This window comes from Ambystoma mexicanum, chromosome 3q, assembly GCF_040938575.1.
Source record: "Ambystoma mexicanum isolate Mex_15411 chromosome 3q, UKY_AmexF1_1, whole genome shotgun sequence".
NCBI classification, from domain to species: domain Eukaryota; kingdom Metazoa; phylum Chordata; class Amphibia; order Caudata; family Ambystomatidae; genus Ambystoma; species Ambystoma mexicanum.
The window spans coordinates 563449268-563470875 of record NC_090926.1 but is presented as its reverse complement, the minus strand read 5'-3'; the positions used below and the strand labels follow the sequence as shown (position 1 = coordinate 563470875).

The following is a 21608-nucleotide window of genomic DNA, read 5'->3' as shown; positions in this document are numbered from 1 at the left end:
CTTCCCTTGTCCCCCGCCGGAGACGCAGGACCAAGAACGTAAGTTGGGGGGGCGGGTGGGAGGAAGGGAAGGGAATTAAAAAAATAAATAAATAAAATAAAAAGACTTACCCGAGTCCCTGGCGGGGGGCGAAGGCAGCCTCTCAGCCGCGGGGAGGCTCGGAGCGGGGATGGCCCCGCTTCGAGCCTCCTCATTGGCTGAGGGGCTGCCTTCGCCCCCCGCCGGGGACAAAGGCCGTGGAATCCCGACGGAGGGATTCCCGGCCGGGTAGGGACCTGGCGAGAGCCAATCAGAATGCTGGTTACATTCAGATTGTCTCTCGCCGGGTACTAATAACAGAAAACATTTTCAAAGTATCTCAGGAAAGACACCCTCCTTACTCCCTAAGGTATGACGTAAAAGGATCTAGAGAACATGCCTTAAATGTCTTCCTCTGTACCAACCAAATCTAACAGTCCATCTCTTAATGAGTTTAAGTGAAGTAAATATGCCCTTAAAATTGTTGAAAGAGCTTATTTTACTGATGGGGACTACAAGTCCCATAATCCCAGAAGTACTTGGATGAGGAAGAGGGATGAAGAGGGAGACTGTAGCTGTAATCAGGCAATTCAGCCTAACAGCCCACACCTGAAGGAACCTGGGAGGCATAAATAGCCCTGTCAGGTGCAGGCAATTAGAAGGAGTGGAAGGAGCTGGAACTGTGACTGGAATGCGAGCTCGGGCTGTAGTAGCAGAGAAGGCACAAGGCTGGCAAACCCAGCAGAAGTGGGAGAACAAGAGGGACGTCGGAACATTGAGACAGCAGATTTCACTTGCTTGTTCTGCGAAGGTTCTGTTCCCCGAAACTCTGAAGTGCAAAGGCTGTGCAGTTGAAGGCATGCAGGAGAGAGGTCTTTCCCCATGTGAGCCTGATTGCCATGATTGTTGTGCAGAGAACGTGCTGGAAACCAAGGCATAGTGCAGTTGTCGAGCCGTGGATGTGGCCAGACCAGAGACACATTTACAAAGGAAGGGTGCGGGTCCCTAAGAATCCAGAAGCAGTAGAAGTTGTTACCGGAACAATGAAAATGTAGTACTTGCGTATAAGTTGAACGTTATTTTACTTGCATATCAAGCTAACACTGCTTAGATCCATTGTTCCATCTCTAAAAGACTGTTACTATCTAAAGAAGTGGTCACGTATCATTAATTAAGAAGAGTCAACACTGTGAGGACCATTACGGAATCCCTAACCTTGACAATACAATTGTTGAAAGCTTTAATTTGTGAAACTACATCAAGGAGTGGTCGTGTGTGCCTAATTGTGATTCCTAAAGAGAGACTGAACTACATTCTGTCCTTCAATGTGGCATACCTTTCATTTATAAGAAGATAAGAAGTTAAAGATTATTTTCTATTGAAGAAGAAAACAAGCATTGGCCAAGGATGTACGTTAAAAGAACGTATCCCAAAATATCGAATTACAAAATTATGGAGCCCACCTGCCTGCATTTTGTAATATGATATTTTGGGATTATGCCCCGCAATGCCTTTAATGTATGCGGGGGACACCCCCGCAGCTCATAATACCGAACTGGGGGAGTGGAGGACACACCTGCAACCCCCGCTCCCATGTTCAGTATTATGGGCTTCGAACTAATCTACTAGGCCGAAAGCATACTAAACATGTATTAAGCATTTTAGACCCAATCTTTTCGTCCATTTCCATTGCCCAAGCAAGGAGCCTCCCTATATTAACAGTGAAACCAGTCTTTCTCAGAATTAAGAAGCAATTTAACTGTCCTGTGAAGTTGATAACAGCTCAATGGCTTAAGATACAAGTGCGCAAATGTGAGAAACTTGAAGGTATTCTCACTCCTAGTCCCTTTGGATCCTTTATGCAGGTGGCCAGGGAAAAGCCATCACTATTGGATCCTGACTCTGGGGGTGGTCAAGCGAGGAGATCACCTTGGTAGAGGGTCCTTGGGGAGTGGGAGTGAGATACCTTTAGACGAGACATGGTATCCCCATATCCTCTTGACAACCAGTTGAACCCTCCCCCAACCTTTATGGGTTATAATAAGATAGTTCCCCTTTTTTCCCCTCTTGGGGTACCTAAGAGTACTGAGATGAGGAAAAGACAACTAAGAATAATAGACAACAGGTACTCTCACCACTTTGGTACTGAGACGAAGAAGATAAGAGGTCAGGCACGTCCTTGTAATGAGAGCCAGGCAGCCTTTAATGAGAATACCTGCAGACCATTACCGGAATGTTGGTGCAGGAAGAGGAAGCTGTGAAAAACGAAGACACAGCAGACGCAGCCATGCGGAAGCGAGGGAGGCCGAGATGCTGGAACACCAACAGAAATCCTGGGAGTTCTGTTGGACTAACTGCGCAGGACGGAAAGCCCACGGAGGAGAGGCGGGCAGCAAGCAGTGCTGAAAAGCAAGTGCCATGCTGAGCATGAGAGCCGGAGCCAGTGATTTGAAGCACCCAGCAAACAGACTTTTCCGCGAAGGGAGAGAAGCCATTATGTGGCGCTGCAAAAACCAGGCAAGTGTCTGGGACACTTAAACACACCGGGGCCTGCCGTAAGACCGTAAGTGTAGTAGCGGTCTACGAAAAGAAGCAAAGTTGTCTTTATTGAATAGCGGAATGAATGAAAGCAACAAAGTTATATCCATTGAATACTGAACAGAATCAAAGGAGCAAAGTTGCGTATATTGAATACCAAACTGAATGAAAGGAGCACAGTTGTGTTTATGGAACAAAGTTACATCCATTGAATACTGAACTGAATGAAAGAAGCACAGTTGTGTTTATTGAATAACGAATTGAAAAAAACAAGCAAAGTGGTGTTTATTAAATATCGGATTGAATGAAACGGGCAAAGCAGCATTTTTGGAATACCGAATGAAATGAATTAAGCAAATATGCATTTATTGAACATTGAATCAGATGAAAAAGGCATTAATTGAATATTGTACTGAATGGAATAAGCAAAAGATGCGACTGTTGAATTAAAGTGAAAGGAAATAACCATGTTGCACTATATCACAATGAACTGCAAGCCAATGCAAAGTTAAGGAGAATGAAAGATCTTGGGTGCAAAGTTGAAGTCAAGGTTCAGAAAACACCGATATGTGCAAGTCAAGGAATTGCATTTGAGAAAATACTTGTTTGACTGAATATTGACCTACTCAAGGAAACCTGGAAGTTCCTAGTTGCGTGGCCTGTAATGGGTGGAGCGTGTGGTCTAAAACTGTGCCAAGACCAGAGAACCCTTATATGCCAACAAGGAGGTTTGCTGTTGTGGAAGAAAAACCAACCATTGGTGTATACCAGATCTTTGAAAGGGAACCCTAAGTTGTAAAGAACTGTTAAAATACGAAACCAAAGCGCCAAGATACTTCTTTTTGTGTCATCTTGTTATACTGATCTTGGGGAAGGGAACCCTGAGACATGTTGCCCTGAAAATGTATTGAACTTGGGGAAGGACATTTTGACCTTTAAAAAAGTGTGGTACATTGAACAGTGTAAATAACTTATTGTCATTGGGAGAAGAGAAGCTGGAGGGTAAGCCCGAACTGGAAATCACTCAGAACATTACTTTTGGAACACTATTTAGTTTATGGTTGACATCCCAACACATTGTTCTGTTCTAGTTGCGAAGGCAAGTATAGGTTTTGGACACAGAGAGACATTTCAGTGGGACATATTGACAGTGAATTTCTTTAGTTTCTGTAGTTAGGGACATCCCACCTTAGTTTAGGGCAAGTTAAGCCTTACTCCATCCTGACAATTTCATTAATAAAAGCATTGTGTTTTATTGAATCTGTTTTCTGCGTCACCTTCCATGATGCCAATCTCACAGCAAGCATTACCTGAAGCTAAGCGATTGGCACCAAGGTATCTGGGTAATTACTTGGGCAAATAACTGACAGAAATGAGCAGGCAAAGTTGGGGAAGGGAATCTGCTGCTGATAAAGACTATTCTGAAGTTAACACAACCTGTAGTGCCAGAGACTGTGAAGGAGAGAGAGACACGTGAGCCTTAAAGGCAAACACATGTTGCTATTCTGGCAGACAGACAAGTTTGGCAAAAAGGCTTCCCCTTTTGGAAAGCGTTATTCAGAGCAAGAGTGCCTTGCCTACTTAAATTTGTTTAAGTACTTTGAAGTATAACTTGTCGAAACATGTCTACAATTATAAATGACTGAAGCTGTGGTAGTAGCCCAAAGTACTAAAGCTGTGGTGGTATATCTGGAGATCAATGCATGCAACATTGTATTAGTCTAAACTGTGAGAAAGCTGAAGTTGTCTCACCAGCTAGTCCCCAGAGATCTATCATCCAGGTAGCCAGGACACAGCCATCACTATTGGATCTAGGTCCTGGGCGTGGACCAGTGGGGGAGGATCGCCTGGATGGGGGGGGTCTTCGGGAGAGGATGTGGGACACTGACGGGTGAGATGCGGTACCCCACTTCCTTGTAACACCTTTTCCCATCCTACCCCATAGGATATTTATAAAGCCCTGCCCCCGCCCCCTTTTCCAACAAGAACACTTTCGCACACTGTGAAAGACAATGGACTAACACCAGAGCAGTTTACCTGATATGTCCCAACACAACGGTCAGGCAGAGTCAGGCAACTGACAATAACTAAACACACCTGTCAACCCTTTCCCTTCCCCACTGGATAAAAAGGCAGATCATGAGAGCACACTTTGAGCAAGGCCAACCGTACGAGGAAGCAGCTATTCTAGGACGGCAGTTCAAATGGAGGAGAAAGGCTGCAAGACCTGAGAGGACGACAAGGAGGGACGTGCCCCTGCCCTTTTTGACCCAGACCAGCAAGGCATCCGTGAAGTGAATTATAAGATCGGGAACTACAGCTGGTGTGTAGTGTAACAGATGTCAAAGGTGCACAGAGCCCTCCCGCACCGATAACCAAGGCAGGGAGACGCGCTTGCTACCGTGGTACTGTCCTTGACTCCAGAGACAAGAAACATCAAACAGTTCAATACAGCAGGTGCGCCGGAGGGAGAACCGATAGTAAACCGAACTGTGTTGCGCGAAGGTTGTAAACGGGAACATGATATGAATTGAAAGAATTTATTAACAGAGAACTTATGTGTCACTAAATGCTTACGAAAGCCCAGGGAAAGACCAGCTGAAGAGTGGTCTGGCGCCACGTGGGTGCTCATTAGAAAAAAACTCTGGCTGGTCCCCTTTTGCAGAAACTACAACTAAGGGAAGTGCATGCCGCATTGAGAGAAAGAAAAGTGAACCATGTATCTGGCCATAGTGAACCAGACTGAGGGAGGCTAATATTGAAGAAGGATCAGAGCCCGGGTGAGGGGTATGCAGGGGTGAAGAATAATCACCCAACATAAAAGGTTAAGGAAAGGAACTTTTGTTTTGTTATTTGTTTTTCACATCAGGCCATTGGAGGCAAGAGCCTTTGTATGAAAGAGACTTGGCCATTGAAGGTCCTGATATCACTGAAATGAACTGTATTCTTGTGCTGGAGAAGCCCAGAGGTGTGCGTCTTTTCCCGTGGTAAAAACGTGGGGAAATGAGGCCCTCAGCTATACCATCCTGACATTTTGTGAACATTTCTTTCTTTTCTGGTGAACATTATCCCCACATTATTTTGTAACTTAACGGTAAGGATTGGCAATAGGTTTTTTAGTATAGGCCCTTTTTATTTGACAAGACGCCACTAGGACTGCCTTATTATTATTTTATGGTCGTAGCTTGCTCCCATCTTAGATTTAGGTTTAGATTTGGTTTTCTCACCCAATTTTACAGTTTAATAAACACCCTTGAACTGTGATCACTTGCCTCTGTCTTTACTGTTGCCACCATGATTTCCTTACAAAACAAAGTGGAGTATTGTGAGACAACGGTGCCTGTTCTCATAGTGAAGCTAGTAGAAGTGAAGTTGTTGAAATGGAAGCAGCAGCACTAAGAAGTCATCCTGACAAAAATATCATTGTGAATCCTAAAACTGTAACCCAGAGAGTATTAACTGTTAACCAGGAACTGTGTTATCATTGACAATACAGGATATTGAATTTCTTGAAGAGGTGACAAAGCAGTGTGGCAGGGATTACCATTGGTGTTATTGGGTGGAAGTGGAAAGTAGATATTTCACCAAGGAGAGGAGATCTGCTATCATTGCAACTTCGTTTAACAGACCTTTACATTGACATTGAACCATCAAGAACTGATTTGAGACTTTTCTTTCTTTGAACACTAACAGAATTGACCTTGAAGGGCAATCACGCAGGACATTAGGTTATTCAGAGACTGTGAATGGTGGTCATGTTATGTCGTATTGCCCTATATTTTCTTTGTTTATTTGTTGCTTAGTCTGAGGGGCAGTTATCCTGTGTTACAGTGTTTCCCCTTAGCTTTGGTTAGGCAGGGAAATCCTCAGCAGAGTATACATAGTGAGGCATTTTTAACATATTTTCTTTAATAATAAAATGGCATATGTTGATAAATCATCAAACAGTTGTCCGCCTTGCATTACTGACCCCTCACAGCCAATTTAACAGATACCACTGGCTTCTCAGGGAACACTGTAGTGACTGCACCCACAGTCTTACTTCTGGAATTAAGAAGATGCAGGATGCCATGAGCTCAAACATCCTCAAGCAAACCACAGCAGGGAGTACATGTTTTGGTTGCAAGGGGGCTACTGCGGTCTCCATGGTTGTCACACTCTTGGGAAGGAGACACCATGCCTTGCTATATATCTAGGACTTTCCCTATATACTGCAAGCATTTGGAGGGGGTTGGAAATGACGTCTTTAGAATGATGGAGGAGAGAAAACATGTAATCTAAAAGTCCTGGAGTGCCTACTCTTCCGATCTAGCGGAAAGGGGTCAGTTGTCAAGGTAAGGAAAGATGTTAACTCTACTCCTGTGCAGATCTGCCAGGACCATCCCCTTTGTGAATACTCCAGAAGGACGATGGGAGGACTGCGAAGTGGTAAGGAGGCTCTTCCACCATAAAACAAAGGTGTTTCCAATGTGTGGGTGGATAAGGACGTCAAAGTACGTTTGCTGCAGTCTAGAGATGTGAGCCAGTCGTGCAGCTTCAAAGCATGGCAGATCTGCACAAGAGTGACCCCATCTAGTCCTTTCGTAGAATCATGTTGAGGAACCTCAAGTTGAGAATGGGTCAGACACCCCTTGTCCTCCTTTGACACTTGAAAATAACATGAATACCAGCCTTTCTTGATTTTCTATACTGGGACAAGCTTCTCCGCTCCCTTCAGCAAAAGCAGAGAGATTTTCTGCAACGGGAGCGGTTCTGGGGGCGGCAATTGCAAAATAGGGAGGTGTTGACAAAAAGCCAGTCAATATGCTTAGACCTCAATCTGTAGGACACATCTGTCAGACAGTATTTCCTGTTATGCCCTCTTGTAAAGTCAAATCCTGCCCCAGTAGAAGACTTTTGATGGAATGTGGGAATTTCTACTCCTGAAAATCTAAATCCTTTGGCCTGGATAGAACAGGAGTTTTTGATTTGGGTGACAAACTGCCATCTACCCTGTTTGTGTTGTTGATGCCGATGAGTGTCTCTGGCCTTTGGGGGGTGAGGGGAAAGAAAAAGAGTATGGTTTCAACGTCCCCATTCCAAAAGCAGTGGAGGAAATGGTGGCAGGAAGTCCAAGAGAGCTTACTGCTTGGTATGAGTCCTTAAATTTCTTGAGACTTTTGTCCGATTTTGTTCCAAAAAAGATCCTTGGGACAGACGACAGACAAGAATTTTGCCTGGATATCCTGCATGAAGATCGTAGTGCTTGTCCAGGGGGGTCCGCAAATAACTGCTGAAGTGCTTTTGGACCATACAGACTGTGATATCCAGTCCCATTTCCAGAATGTTCCTTGCTGTATCTTTTACATTGCACATCAGTTCTTTGAAGGACCCCTGGAATTCCAAGGGCAAATGTGTACTGGCAGCTTCTGTCGCCCTCCAAAAGGCATGGAAGTACAAGGCGAGGGTGCAAAAGGCATTCAATATCCTTAGTCCTAGACTAGCAAAAATTGGTCCTCCTTATGAATCACATTTCTTAGATTGCCTATCTGGGGCAACAGACGGTCGACTTTGTACCAGCAGTAGCAGCCTGGATGACGAAGTTGTCTGTAAATTGATGGGAAGACAAATAAATGAAGAATCTCCTCCTATCTGTCCCTGTCTACAACAAGCATATATGCAGGCTTATTCCACACCAGCATTAGATTGTCAGTGAGGACCCCACTGAATGGTAAAATGCCTACCTTTGAGGCAAACAAGTTACTCTCTTACCTGGTAATGTTCTTTCGATGGGATGGTCCGACGACGTATTCCATATCTATGACAGGTAATCACCACAGCTGTGCTGCTTCGGAAAATGTTTGGCGTCTGCGTCCTGCATCAATGACGTCGATACACTGTCCTCAAGGGCCACCGTCGAGCCGACGTCACCGGATGTTATAAATAGGATGCACGACGCCCGTAGCCTCAGTTGTAGTTTTTTCCCCAGAACGTGGCACCAATCTTCTGCCAGTATGACCACAGAAAGCCTTGCGGAAACGTAAGCTGCAATCGCATAAGAAATTCTGTAGCAGGACAGGTAGGGAGGGAACGATATGGAATACGTCGTCGGACCATCCCATGAAAAGAACGTTACCAGGAAAGAGAGTAACTTGTTCTTCGAGGGGATTGGGTCCTCCGACGTATTCCATATCTATGACAGACTCCGAAAGCAGCACCAACGTATGGAGGAGGGAAAAGAATTTAGAATATAGAAATTCAGAATGCCCAATTAAATTGCAGAGTAAAGGACCGTCTTGCCAAAGGCCAGATCCTGCCCATGGATAGAATCTAGGAAGTAGTGTTTTACAAAAGTATGGACCAAAGCCCATGTGGCTGCTTCACAGATGTTACAAATAGGAACACCCCTCTGCAGGGCAGTAGAGGCAGCCATACCCCTAGTACAATGGGCCCGTAAGCCTACCGGAGGGTCCTTACCCGCCAAGCGGTAACATTCAGAAATTGCCAAGATAATCCATCTAGACAAAGTCTGCTTAGTAACAGCTTGTCCAAATCGCCTTCCAACGTAACCTATAAAGAGCTGATCGTCCACTCTGACCCGGGACATGCGTGAAATGTAGAAACTTAAAGCTCTCCTAAGATCCAACATATGGAGCCTCTCCTCTTCTTACCAGGATGCAGAGGAGGATAAAATGCCGGAAGAATGACCTTCTGGCTTAAATGAAATTCCGACACCACTTTCGGAAGAAAGGAAGGACAAACCCTAAGGACAACCCTGTCCTTATGAAACACAGTGAAGGGTGGCTTAACAGAAAGTGCCTGCAACTCACTCACTCTGCAAGCGGAAGTAACCGCAACTAAAAATACAAGGGTTAACAGTCTCAAAGGACAAGAATGTAAAGCTCAAATGGAGCACCCATTAGGAATTTTAAAACAAGGTTCAAATCCCAACCAGGCACCTGGAAAGGTGACGGTGAAAACACATTACTGAGCCCTTTCAGAAACTGAGAAATTAAAGGAATTTTGAAATAAGAATACTCCTCAGATGAGCGCTTAAATATGGACTGTGCCGCCAGGTAACCTTTAATGGTACCCACTTGCAGGCCCTTGTGGGCTAACGAAAGCAAAAAAGACAGAACCACAGGAATGTCACATGAAAAAGGATCCACATTCTTAACCCTGCACCAGTCGCAGAACTTTCTCCGGTACAGGGACTTTGTTGCCGGCAGTCTGGCTGAAAGCAACACCTCCATCACGTCTTCAGGGAGGTCCCAATCCTTATACCACAACCTTTCAGAACCCAAACGTGAAGGTTGAGGGATCGGACGTCTGGATGGAGAACCTGACTCCCCTCCCATGAGAGCAGATCGTCTCGGTAGGTAAGACGGCGTGGAGGGCAGATGGGCAAGTCGAGAAGGTCCGGGTACCACGCTCTCCGGGCCCATGCCGGAGCAATGAGGATCATCTGGGAACCGAACCTCTGTAACCTCTGCAGCACTTGTGGGATGACGGGGACTGGAGGAAATGTGTACAGCAGTGGGAAGGACCACTCCACCACAAACGGCTCCTCTTGGAGGAAATTCCCGCGAGCAGAACCTTTCGCACTTCTGGTTGACACTGGAGGCGAAGAGATCCACTTGTGGGGACCCCCAAAGGGCGAAGATCTCCAGGAGGATCTCCTGAGCCAGCTCCCACTCGTGAGGGATCGGGCTCTGCCTGCTCAGAGCGTCCGCCGTCTCGTTTTCGTCTCCGGCCAGATGAACTGCCGAGATCGAAATTTCCTGCTGGATGGCCCAGAACCAGAGCTGCATTGCCTCCCTACACAGAGGAAGTGACCCTGCCCCCCCCTTTTTGTTGAGGTAGTGCATGGCCACTGTGTTGTCTGTCAGAATCAGGACATTCTTTCCTCGCACAGTCGGCAGAAAAGCCTTCAGGGCAAGCCTGACGGCCCTCAGCTCCAACAGATTGATATGGAGTCTGGACTCCAACCGAGACCAACGACCGCTGACTGTCAACTCGTTGGCATGAGCTCCCCATCCCATGAGGGATGCGTCCGTCGCGATCGTCACCTTTGGCCAGGGTAGCCAAAATGGAGCTCCCCTCATCAGATTGCCTTTGACGGCTCACCACAGAAGATCCTGGGCGACCGAGGGTGGCACTTGAACGGGGTCCGCCATCCTGCCGGAGGACTGTGACCACTGCATCTTGAGAGCCCATTGCAGACATCTCATCCGCAACCTGGCCTCTGGCACCAGAAGAATGCAGATGCCATGAGGCCGAGCAACCTCAAGAACTCAAATGCCGGGAGACTCTGGGCATGTTGAAACTTGTGCACCATCTGCTGAATGTGATGAGCCATCATCTGGGGAGGGAAACACTGCCCCAGGGACGTGACGAGCACTGCTCCTATGTACTGGAGCTACTCCGTTGGCAACAAATGGGACTTCTTTAAATTGAGTGAGAAGCCCAGCTTGTGAAGGGAGTGGCAAGTGACTGGCAGATGAGCCAGGACTTGCTCGGGAGAGCGCGCCCTGATCAACCAATCGTCCAGGTAGGGGCAGACGTGAATCCTCCCCTTTCCTGAGATACGCTGCCACCACCACCATGAGCTTGGTGAAAACCCTTGGGGCGGAAGTCAATCCGAACGGCAGGACCCGAAACTGAAAGTGCGAGTCGCCAACCACAAACCTCAGGTACTTCTTATGCTTGGGATAGATCGGCTCATGAAAGTAAGCGCCGTTGAGGTTGAGAGACACCAACCAGTCCTGAAGTTGAAGGGCCTGGAGGACTTGAGAGAGAGTAACCATCTTGAACTTGTCCTTCATGAGGAGCTTGTTCAAACCACGCAAGTCCATGATGGGTCTCAATCCTCAGTCTTTCTTCGAAATCAAAAAATAAGGGGAATACCATCCCTTGTTCCTCTCCACTACAGGCACCCATTCTATGGCACCTTTCTCAAGCAGGGATTTGATTTCCTGCGCAAGGAGCGGATCTGGACTCTTCAAAGAGAGATTCCCTGGTGGATTGTCGTGAGGCCTCTGCCGGAAAGGAAGACAGTAGCTGTGGGCTATGATCTCCAGAACCCACACATCTGAAGTAATGGCACGCCATTCTACAAGATGCTGCGCCAGCCTTCCCCCAACCGGCGAACCATGGGACATGGCCTCATGACTGAGCTGAAGCGGCTGCGGCAGTGCCTGAGGGTAAAGAGGCAACTGCCCAAGCGGCCTTGGCACCTCGAGTACCTTGTTTTCCACCTCTGGTACTCCTACGGTGGTCCCTTTGACTTGCAGCTCCTCTCGATCTACCAAAGGTAGAGTAATATCAAAAGGAACCCCCCCTCCATTGCTGTCCCCTAGAACGCAAAGGTGGAGGTTGGTGAACTGCAGCGCTCAACAACTTCGCTGCAGCTTTGGAGGTCTGCAACCTCTAAAGGTACTCGTCAGCCTTGTTGCCAAAAACATGTTCACCATGAAAGGGCATGTTGAGAAGCCAGGCTTGTACATCAAGAGCAAACGCCGATTTCCGCAACCACGCAAATCTGCGCATTACGGTGCTCGCCGCCATGGACCGGCTGACACAATCTGCCATGTCCAGACACGACTGAACGGATTCACACATGGCATCCTTGCCATCCTGAACAGCAAGAAAGCCATCCCGTTCCTCCCCTTCGGGAATATGTTCAGCCGCCAAAGAGACAATTCCACAGAGTATGAGTGAAACGCGCTAAGGCACACACAGAGTTGGCTGCCTGTAAAGCCATACCTCCTGAAGAAAACACTTTCTTCGCCCAGCCATCAAAACATTTGTCGTCCCTATCAGGAGGCAACGCCTGTTTTGCCGGGGCCATAGCTGCCTGCACAACCACACTCTCCGGAGTGGGGTGCGTAGTCAAGTAGCTGGGGTCGCTACTGGCTGGACTGTATTTCTTCGGCAAAGACTTGCTCACTGCCGGGAGACTCTCCAGAGCAGTCCAAGCCGCTGCCACCCTTCTTTGCAAGGCGAGATGGAATGGCAGTACCAGGTCAGTTGGTGGACCTTGGTCAAGGATATCCGTCAGGTCATCCTGCAGAAAATCCACTGGTGGCGCAGACCACCCCAAGTATTCCGTCACCCTCGACATAAGGCGCCAGTACGAGGACTTGGCGTGCGTGCTAGGCTCAGGTCTACCGAACTCAACCTCTGGAGAGGTATCCAGAACACTGGCGTCATGCAAGGACTGACGCAGGTAAGCTAGCTGGCTATACCCAGACATGAGTTCGTCAGGAACCTCTTCAGGAACCATACCTTCATCAGACCCTTCATCCACCTCAGAGATGTAATCCAGAGGCTGGAATAAATCCCTGGATGAGGGCACAGAACAAGGCTCAAATACAGGCCTCACTGACATCTGCAGGGCTTTTCTCTGAGTTTCCACCGGTCTCCGCGGCACCTCCGATAAAGCCTCCTCGAAAGGCATCGACAGAATCGGCATTGACGTTGACAGGGCGCCGACAGCATCGACACAGGCCTCGAGGGCGGAGCCCCGAGCATGTCCTTCAACAGCCTGGGCGCCAATGGCATTGACGGCTTCCTCAGAGACGGAGCCTCGAGAGAGTCCTTCGGCGGCCTCGGCGCCGAAGGATTCGATGTCTTCTTCGAAGACCTCACAGGCTCCGACGGTCTCGAGGGCGTCGAGGACCGGGGCCTAGAGCGGGCATGGCTAGAGCGATCCACCTTGTCCGACCAGGACCTCGAAGGTGCCCGGTGATCGCGACGACCGCTCGAGCCAGAAGGCGTGCGAACGGTGTCTCTAGCACGTTCCCTGCCGGTGTCTTTCGATGGCGCGGACGGAACGGAGCCCTGCGACTGAAAAATCGCCATCATCTCCTTACGAAATGAATCCCATTCCGCAGGAGTGGAATGCTTGTTGGGACAAGCAACCCGTCGATGGGCGGAGTCCTCGAACGAGGACGGGGAAGGCGACCGGTGACGGCGCTTCCATGGGTGCCTCGAAGAGGCAGAGGAATGGCGGGACCCACTCCGGGACCGAGACCCCCTGGACTTAAGCCGACGATGCAGAGAGTCGCCCCTCGAATCGTCAGTCGAAAGCCCAGTGGATTTTGACTTCCGGGGCTTGGGCACCATACCGACAGAAAGTTCTTCTTACGCTCCCGCAATCGTCTGTGGCGTGGTCCTCACCGAGGCACCAGAGGCAGGCGTCGTGCGGGTCCGTCAGCGACATCTTGGAACCGCAGTCCCTACACTTCTTGAAACCAGGACGCGGGGTAGAAGAAGACAAAGACATCATGGAAATCTTCACAAACGACCAGGTTCGAGGACCCGAAAGAATAGAACTCAGAAGAACCGAGGCACGCCGTGATCTCCGAAGCGTACACGTTTGTGGAAAAAACAGAACTGAGGCTACGGGTGTCGTGCGTTCTACTTATAGCATCCGGTGACGTCGGCTCGACGTCGGCCCTCGAGGACAGCATATCAACGTCATTGAAGCCGAAAATTTTCCGAAGCAGCACAGCTGTGATTACCTGTCATAGATATGGAATACGTCAGAGGACCCAATCCCCTCGAAGTAAGGTTACAAAATAGCCATGATTGTGTGAACAGGCACCTCTTCAGAGGTGAAAGACAGCTCAAATGTATCAATGGCCAGAGTGACCACCTGGAGGAGCCAATGTTTGGTCCAAGGGCTGATGCATAGTCTTTGGCAATATCCAAACCCTGTGATGTATTGAAGCCGTAGGCCTCTTTCAAAACTCCTTTCTAATTGGAGCAAAAATGTATCTGTTTGAGCATCAAGGAACTCTTCAGACCAGGGAGTCTTATATATGTTTAAAGGTTGTCAAACCGCTGAAGGAAAGTCCACATTCTCCTCCTCATCTACATCCTCAAAAACATCCATAAATCTTCTACACTGCATAAGCCTATCTCGAGGCCAGTAAAGGGAGTCATCGGCTCTAAAGAATCCATCCTCAACGGTTCTATAAAGACAAAGGGATGTTTCTATGAGGGCGATGAAAATGGCTCTGAGGTCATCAAATTCATTTCCACCAACTCAGAAGAGACTAACGCAACTATCATTTACTCAGAAGGGGCCGTCGCCCTCGTTATCAGGGAGGAGGGCAGTGCTGAGTAGAGTGATGGCAAAGGTGCCAATGGCATACATTGTCTTGTCTTTTCATCAGGGTATGAGCTCTGAGGCATGCAGGCGCCCTAGGCACTCTTCCCTGAACTGTCCTTTAAGGCGGCAGCTGGGAGTGACGCCATTACTCCTCCTTCGGCTTGTTCAAAAACTTTGAGCATGTCCTTTTTACCTTCCTCAATGTATGCCATTCCTCTGCATTTGGGGATGATGTATGTAAAGACAGTGTCTTACTTTTCTTGCACTTTTTATCTGAGCCATCTGAACCTGAATGATGCCTCATATGATCTTTCTCGGAAGAAGATAAAGAGTGAGTGTGAAATGAAGAGCAATCACTTCTCAAATGATGGTGCTTTCTTTTCATCTTCCTCTTTTTCCCCTCGTTCCTCAGAGTGTAGATGACGCTCTGAGGGAGGAGTCTCCAGATCCTGTGAAGAAGCCATTTGGGGGGCTTCACAAGAGGATTCCTCAGTAGTGGACTTGACAAGGAAACCTAATGTCTGGACACTTCCTCACCCACCTCTGTCATCATCTGCCACGATACGCATAACTCTGTATCATGATCTTTATCAAGACGAAAAAGACAGTAAGTGTGGATCCAGCACAGTCATCGAACGATGAAAGTCCTTGCAGATCTTGAAGCAAATGTGGAGGAGAAATGTATGAATTCTGGAGGAGAAAAATGAAATCGAGTGACTTGAGTTGATCCTCAGTGTTTTGCCTCAGAAAAAAGTAAGGAATATGACATACAGGGCCCGAGTACCTATGCACTCGACATCTTTCCACCACGAGACGGCACTGACGACGGAGTATGTTTTGGAGTCACCTGGAGGTTTGAGAAAAATATTTTACAGAGTGGATTGCATCAGATGGATATTTCAGAATATGAAGAATATGTGGGAGGAATGTACACATTAGAAATTAAAGTTTGGATGTCCTGTCCTGCTAAGAAGATTAAAAGGTGAAACATTGCTCCTCTCCATTCAGTGTAATCCGGTCTCAGGCTTCTCCTTTCCTCTGATGCAGCTGGGACCGCTCTAACATCATGCAGCCCAGTAAGCCTCATTCTAAGTTCCTTCTCCTTTGACGGGAATAGGATGCAAGCGAGTGGATAGCTGGATTATGAAACCGAGTGGGCTCTGCATATTCTCCAAAAATCTTCATGCTCTTTGTGAGACAACCAGAATCGCACCACTGCTGCTGCTCTTCATCGTGGAACTATATTTTTCCTGTGCTTAGTCCGTTGTGCTTCCTTGAAGCCCCTTTGACCCTCTTGTTTGCTCATCCTTGCGCTCCCCATTGCTGCGGACCACCTCATCATTCACCACCTGGAAGAGGTTCTCATGCATCTTGTTCTGTCCTTGGCACCTTCTGGGATTCTAAAAAGAACAGCAGCTCTGAAACACAGTGTAGCCAGACCTAATTCCTTCCTCTGGAGAGACCTCAGCACACCCCTGCTTGGACATTCTTCATAGCATTGTTCACTCTGAACAGCCTTCCGTAGGTCCAGTGACTACCATTTCAGCTACTGTCTTCTCATTGAGGGTCACTGGGTCCAGAGTGCAGTTTATCTTTTGTGCCCCCCATGACAGTCTCTCTTCTTGGGTATGAGCCCCAATTTGTAGCCATCCATCTCTGGGGCTCTGGTGGTGGGATATCGGTTCTTAACTCCTCATGTGGTGTCCCACAGGCTCCTTAGTTGGGTCTGTGCCTTCACTTCTGCACCTATACAGTGTAAGTCACATATTCGTAACTTTTCACCATAACCACAGTAGACCTATTGAGGTTATCCTGTTAAATCTTATGGCCAGGTGGAACTCTCCAAAACGAAACTAAAATCCTCTGACAATAACCCTTATTTACCGGAACACTGCAATTATCCTTTTGTCCCTCTTGGGGTCCTGGATTTTTCAGAGCAATTCCAGAATTTGTAAGACACTACTGTGATTTTGTATGTATTTTATCGTGATAAATGTCTGCTTTTCATTCTTTATTGCCCTTGTGAGATAGTTATACTTACCAGTGTAATATGTGTACTGCTGTCTGTAAAAGTGCTTTGGATATATTATAATGTTTTATTAAGAAACGTTTTGATTTCTACTACTTACCTGCCCTTGGTGCACATGGATTTCTCTGTTGAGAACACTGCTCTATAATCCTAGAAGTCCTGTACAGTATATAGAGATGTACTGTTAATTTCATCAATTGTTCTACTGACTTTAGTAGTTTGTTCTCTGTGTTGGTCCTATTTACTAGTTTAATAATTCTTGAAACCTAAACGTAATACTCACATGTACATCTGTATACTCCTTAAATACTTTTACTTGTTTCTTTAAGTATACTGGGTGGGAAATTCTTTATTATTGTAGGTTAGCAAACTCTACTACACAACCTTCCTGTTTCTCTCCTAAGAGAAACGTCTGACTGCTCTGTCACAGTACCAGGTTGAGAGTCAGGTCTAACTTGGTGCTAAACGCAGCCTAACATAGCACAGGCTAGCTTCTCTAAGCTCTCTTGAAGCTCTGCTTGAAAGATCTCACTAGCAGTGCTGTCACCCTTACCCAATAGAAATAATTTGCCCTTAGTACAATGAGGACATTCTTGAAGTATACACATGAAGACAATCGTTCTTGAACTACTAGGTCGATCCCTACACCTCTGTTGCTACCGCTCACATTCTATTTTCAACCATAGGAAAACAACACACCCAGCCACTTCAAGGTATCTGTGATTTGCATGACTGCGCTGCTGTCAGTATCAGCAGAGGTAGCTCTACGAAACATGTACCTCACAACACGACTCTTGTTGATCAAAGAAAGAGCGCACAGGGAAAGAAAGAGCACAGAGAGAGAGAACACGAGAGACAGGACTACAGGTGAAGAGAGATACAGTAATAGAGAGATAGAGAGATAGGGGGAGTGAGAAAGAGAAAGACAGCTCTCAGACTTTCGATATGCTAGGTACAGCTGGTCATATATACAGACGGTTAAGTGATTAAGTGATCGGACTAATCAACCTTTTCTATGCAAGCTCTGTCATTCCCATTGCACCACTGTTTTCAACGGATATTAACTGAATATCAGACAAGACAATTAAGGTACAATATTCAAGGCTGAAGGACACACAATACTGCAAACTGAGCAGTTGTGCATGCCATGAAACCGATAACAGAAGAACACAAATTAAACGTCGTACTGCAACCAGAGGAAGAGATTAAGAAAAATAACTCAGAGCATCCCGGATAAATGTAAAGGGCTGGGCCATAATGGTCATTAGCACCTGGGGCGGGAGCGCAGCCAATCAGATGTGCAGAACGCGGGCGTAAATCTCTGATCTCAGCTTGCATTCTATGGAACCCGCAGGCTGCCTCCGAGACACGGGCCGCCTTTTTTTTTTTTTTTACAAATATACGTTCACTTACCTTTTGGCAGTGGCAGCACCTGCCGCCGCCCGCAGCTGCTCCCTGAGCGCTCCAGTTGGCCGCCATGGAAAGGGAAGAAGGGCTTCTATTTCCATGGCAGCCATCTTGGGAAAGGATTTTCCATCGTACGACGGGATGCACGATTTAACTTGGGCCCCGGGACGAGAACACCAGATCCGGCCCGCCGGATCGGGTGTTAACATCACAATATTCCCCCACAATACCTTCCATGCAGGTGCCTGATGACAAGCTCTAAACATGCGGGAACAGGTCACCTGTTGCTGATGTCTTTTCAATACTGTGTCCTTGAAATCATGATGTGCTGCTGTCCCTCCTGCCAATTGGTACAGCTGTCCAACGTTACAGTGCAGGATGTACAACTCTGTTTTTATAGCATGTTCAACGTACAAGGGGTTCAACGCCGGATACACATTTAAACAGCGGAAGACAAGAGAAACTTGCAAACTTACATCTTTGCCATAAAGGTTTCAAGTACTTGATTGTCATCGGTTATGCCCAATACTTCTGACATTCGGGAATATACCTGTGGGTAGAAAAACATCCAATTGAAGGAATTTGAAAGAAAGAATTTAGACAACCTGAGTTACAACAATTCAAATGACGTCCGTGTGCATTGTATGATTGAATTTCAAAAAGACTAGCAGTGATGATAAACCTCAATTACGGCACAGTAATTCATGCCAAGCTGACACTCTCAATATACGCAACACTGCGTGTTTGCAAAAGTCTTCCTTTCTTTAAATTGCATTTTATAAACAATCAAACATACACAACCAAGTGACTCAAACTTGGCCCCACCCTCGAAACAGAAAGGATCATATTTGGTCAGGAGAAGAAATCATTCCTTGTTTCATACACAACCAAACCCTCATGGCCAGGAGGATAGCTCTGAGGCAACACGTTTGTCTTGGAAGCAAGACAATGCAGAGGAATATAGGGTTCCGGTCCAGCGCTTAGAGACTGGTCTCGGGTATTCAGTAGGTTATAAAAAATGGCAATCACCCCCTGTGCCAGGGGGGCAGGGGGCGGACATGTCCACTAACAGCCCGCCAGCCCGAGCCTAGGTAGCACCAGTGAGGGCTGTAGGCCATTACCAGCCATGTCCGTCCTCCGCCAAGGGTTTGCCCAGGGTGTGAATAGTTTTTTTTTTTCGTCTCCAGGAGATGGGCTCTCTGCGTATTGGCCAAGCCCATTCTCCCGAGAAAGAAAAAAAATGTCCACTGCCATAGGAAAAGGGACATAGTCCCTTTTTGATTTCTATGGCAGCCGGGGGAGGGAGGTGTGTTGGGATCCAGCACAAAGCTCCAGTCCGGGAGGTGAGTTAGGGGGTGGGGAAAGGGTACTTTATGTTTTTGGGGGTAGGAGGGACGGCAAAGACGTGGGGAGGCAACAGGGAAAGGCTGCGCTTGCCTGCCCAAGAAGGGCCTCGTGTGACTGAAAACAGCAGGTGTTTGTATATTCTCACCTGCTGTTCCAGCCACCTGATTGGCTGAGCGCCCTTCCCCGGGTGCGAAGATTAATTAATTTATCAAAATCACATGATAGATCTTAAGGTAATTTGCAGTTACCCAACTATATTTGGAAGGAAGGCTATAACGGTGAAATTGCCCCCTGCTGGGTGAAATTGAAAACATTAATATTAATGGAGTAAGTTAGATCAGTGAACTGCGCCAAGTTACAAGCAATACAACAAACAATTGAATTGTATTTTTAATTCCATTCAACAACATAACACGTGTTAATCATTATCAAGATGTAGTAAGTGCCAATGACGTTTGAGGATAGCATACACACTGTCACTATTATACCGAGTGATCAGTCTAATTTTATTATGTGGCACACTAGAAGAATTTTGTCTAGTTTTGGGTTTAAGTAGATCTGCTCTCTTCATACTAGACACTGCACGTTTAACTTTGGTCAGCATTGTTCGTTGATAACCTCGTTGTACAAATTGATCATGTATGAACACTTTTTCCACATCAAAGTCAGCATCAAGTGAACAATTCCTTTTCGCCCGAATATATTCGCCTTTAGGAATATTGTTGATAAGAGCGTTTATGAGAACTAGATGAATGTAAAACTGCATTTACCGAGCCAGTATGGGACACGGAAATGTTCAAATCAAGAAAGTCTGCAGAGTCAGTAGAACAATGATACTCTTGCTGACTCTTTCAACAAATTGTGATTATGGGTATTATTTTTTGCTGCACAGATTACCCCCTTTTGGACGAGATTTATGGGTAAATATAGTTTTTTTTCGGTAATTCTAACATTAATAGAGGCTAATTAGACATTTAATCTACCCATGGTTGTTTAGGCACCGCACAATACTGAATTTCTCTTTGTTCTTGTTATTTTTCTTTTTGGTTTTGGAATCGAATTGACGCCATTCTGAAACGGTAACTGACCTAATGAAATTTCATATTTTCTTTATTTTTTTCATGATTACCCATTTATATTGTTATGTTAAATTGGAATTAATCCTTACAATGGTGTCATGCATTACACGTTATGATTTTGGCAATCATCCCCCTTACCCCCCCCCCTTTGTTTTTGTCCAACTGTCATGTTATGTATGGATTGTTGCACATGCAAATTGTTTCTAATCGTTTGTCAATTACTGCACAGCCTCAGAGGAAGAGCTTTGCTCGAAACACGTGTCAGGCTGTTGAATGGAATTAAAAATACAATTCAATTGTTTGTTGTATTGCTTGTAACTTGGCGCAGTTCACTGATCTAACTTACTCTGTTCTCTACTGAGGGTTCTTGGTCTAGGCACCCTCAACCTTTAAGTTGAACGCTGCCGCACTTACAATCATATTAACTGGCATTAGCGCTGTGGGTCATAGTGGCCTTTCTGGACCGTTTTGCTCTATTGCATTCATATTAAAGGATAGTTCCGGTACTTTTTTTTTTTATTGTCCCTACGGTTCGGCCATGTGTTTTTAAGCATAACTCGGTAGATCGTAGAAAACTTTCCTATGGACCTTACCCGACTTTTCGTCCATTAATGCACTCGAAATCAGCCGCCATTTTCTGATAATCCTATCATTTCCCCCCATCGACCTGGCTCACCTGCTTTTGCGGCACTAAATCAAATCCCCCGCCCCTGAGCCTGACATCAGCAGACGCGTACCGCCCATTTCCCAACGCCAAAGCACGTTTCGTGTCAACAATCGCTGCGCCTCAGCTAATGAAGTGTCGCCATGGAAATGGCAGGACGCCTCTTTCCTCAATAAGTATAAACACACCGTTTCACAACACACAGCAGCAGATTTTCTATTCCATTCCTCTCTCTGTGTTACTTTGAGTATTCTGTGACTCGTTTCTGTGCTCTGGTCAGCTACATTCGCCGCTTCTAGGCCTTGTGAACACCTGTACCATCTCTGTAAATTATTTTACTTTCTTTACCACACAATGGCTACAATAATGCCGTATATGTACGAGCCCGAGTACACCGAGGAAGAACTACTGGAAAGGCAAGCACGCGAA

General features: G+C 46.6%; 1 protein-coding gene across 1 annotated transcript in view; it reads right to left on the bottom strand.

Annotated features, from left to right (window-relative positions):
- RANBP17 (RAN binding protein 17) overlaps window positions 1–21608 on the bottom strand; it is a 2111817-nt gene that overhangs the window by 859098 nt on the left and 1231111 nt on the right. Inside the window, exon 15 of the mRNA XM_069654335.1 lies at window positions 18566–18639. Within this exon, the coding sequence (XP_069510436.1) occupies window positions 18566–18639 (74 nt within the window). The remainder of the gene's footprint in view (window positions 1–18565; window positions 18640–21608) is intronic.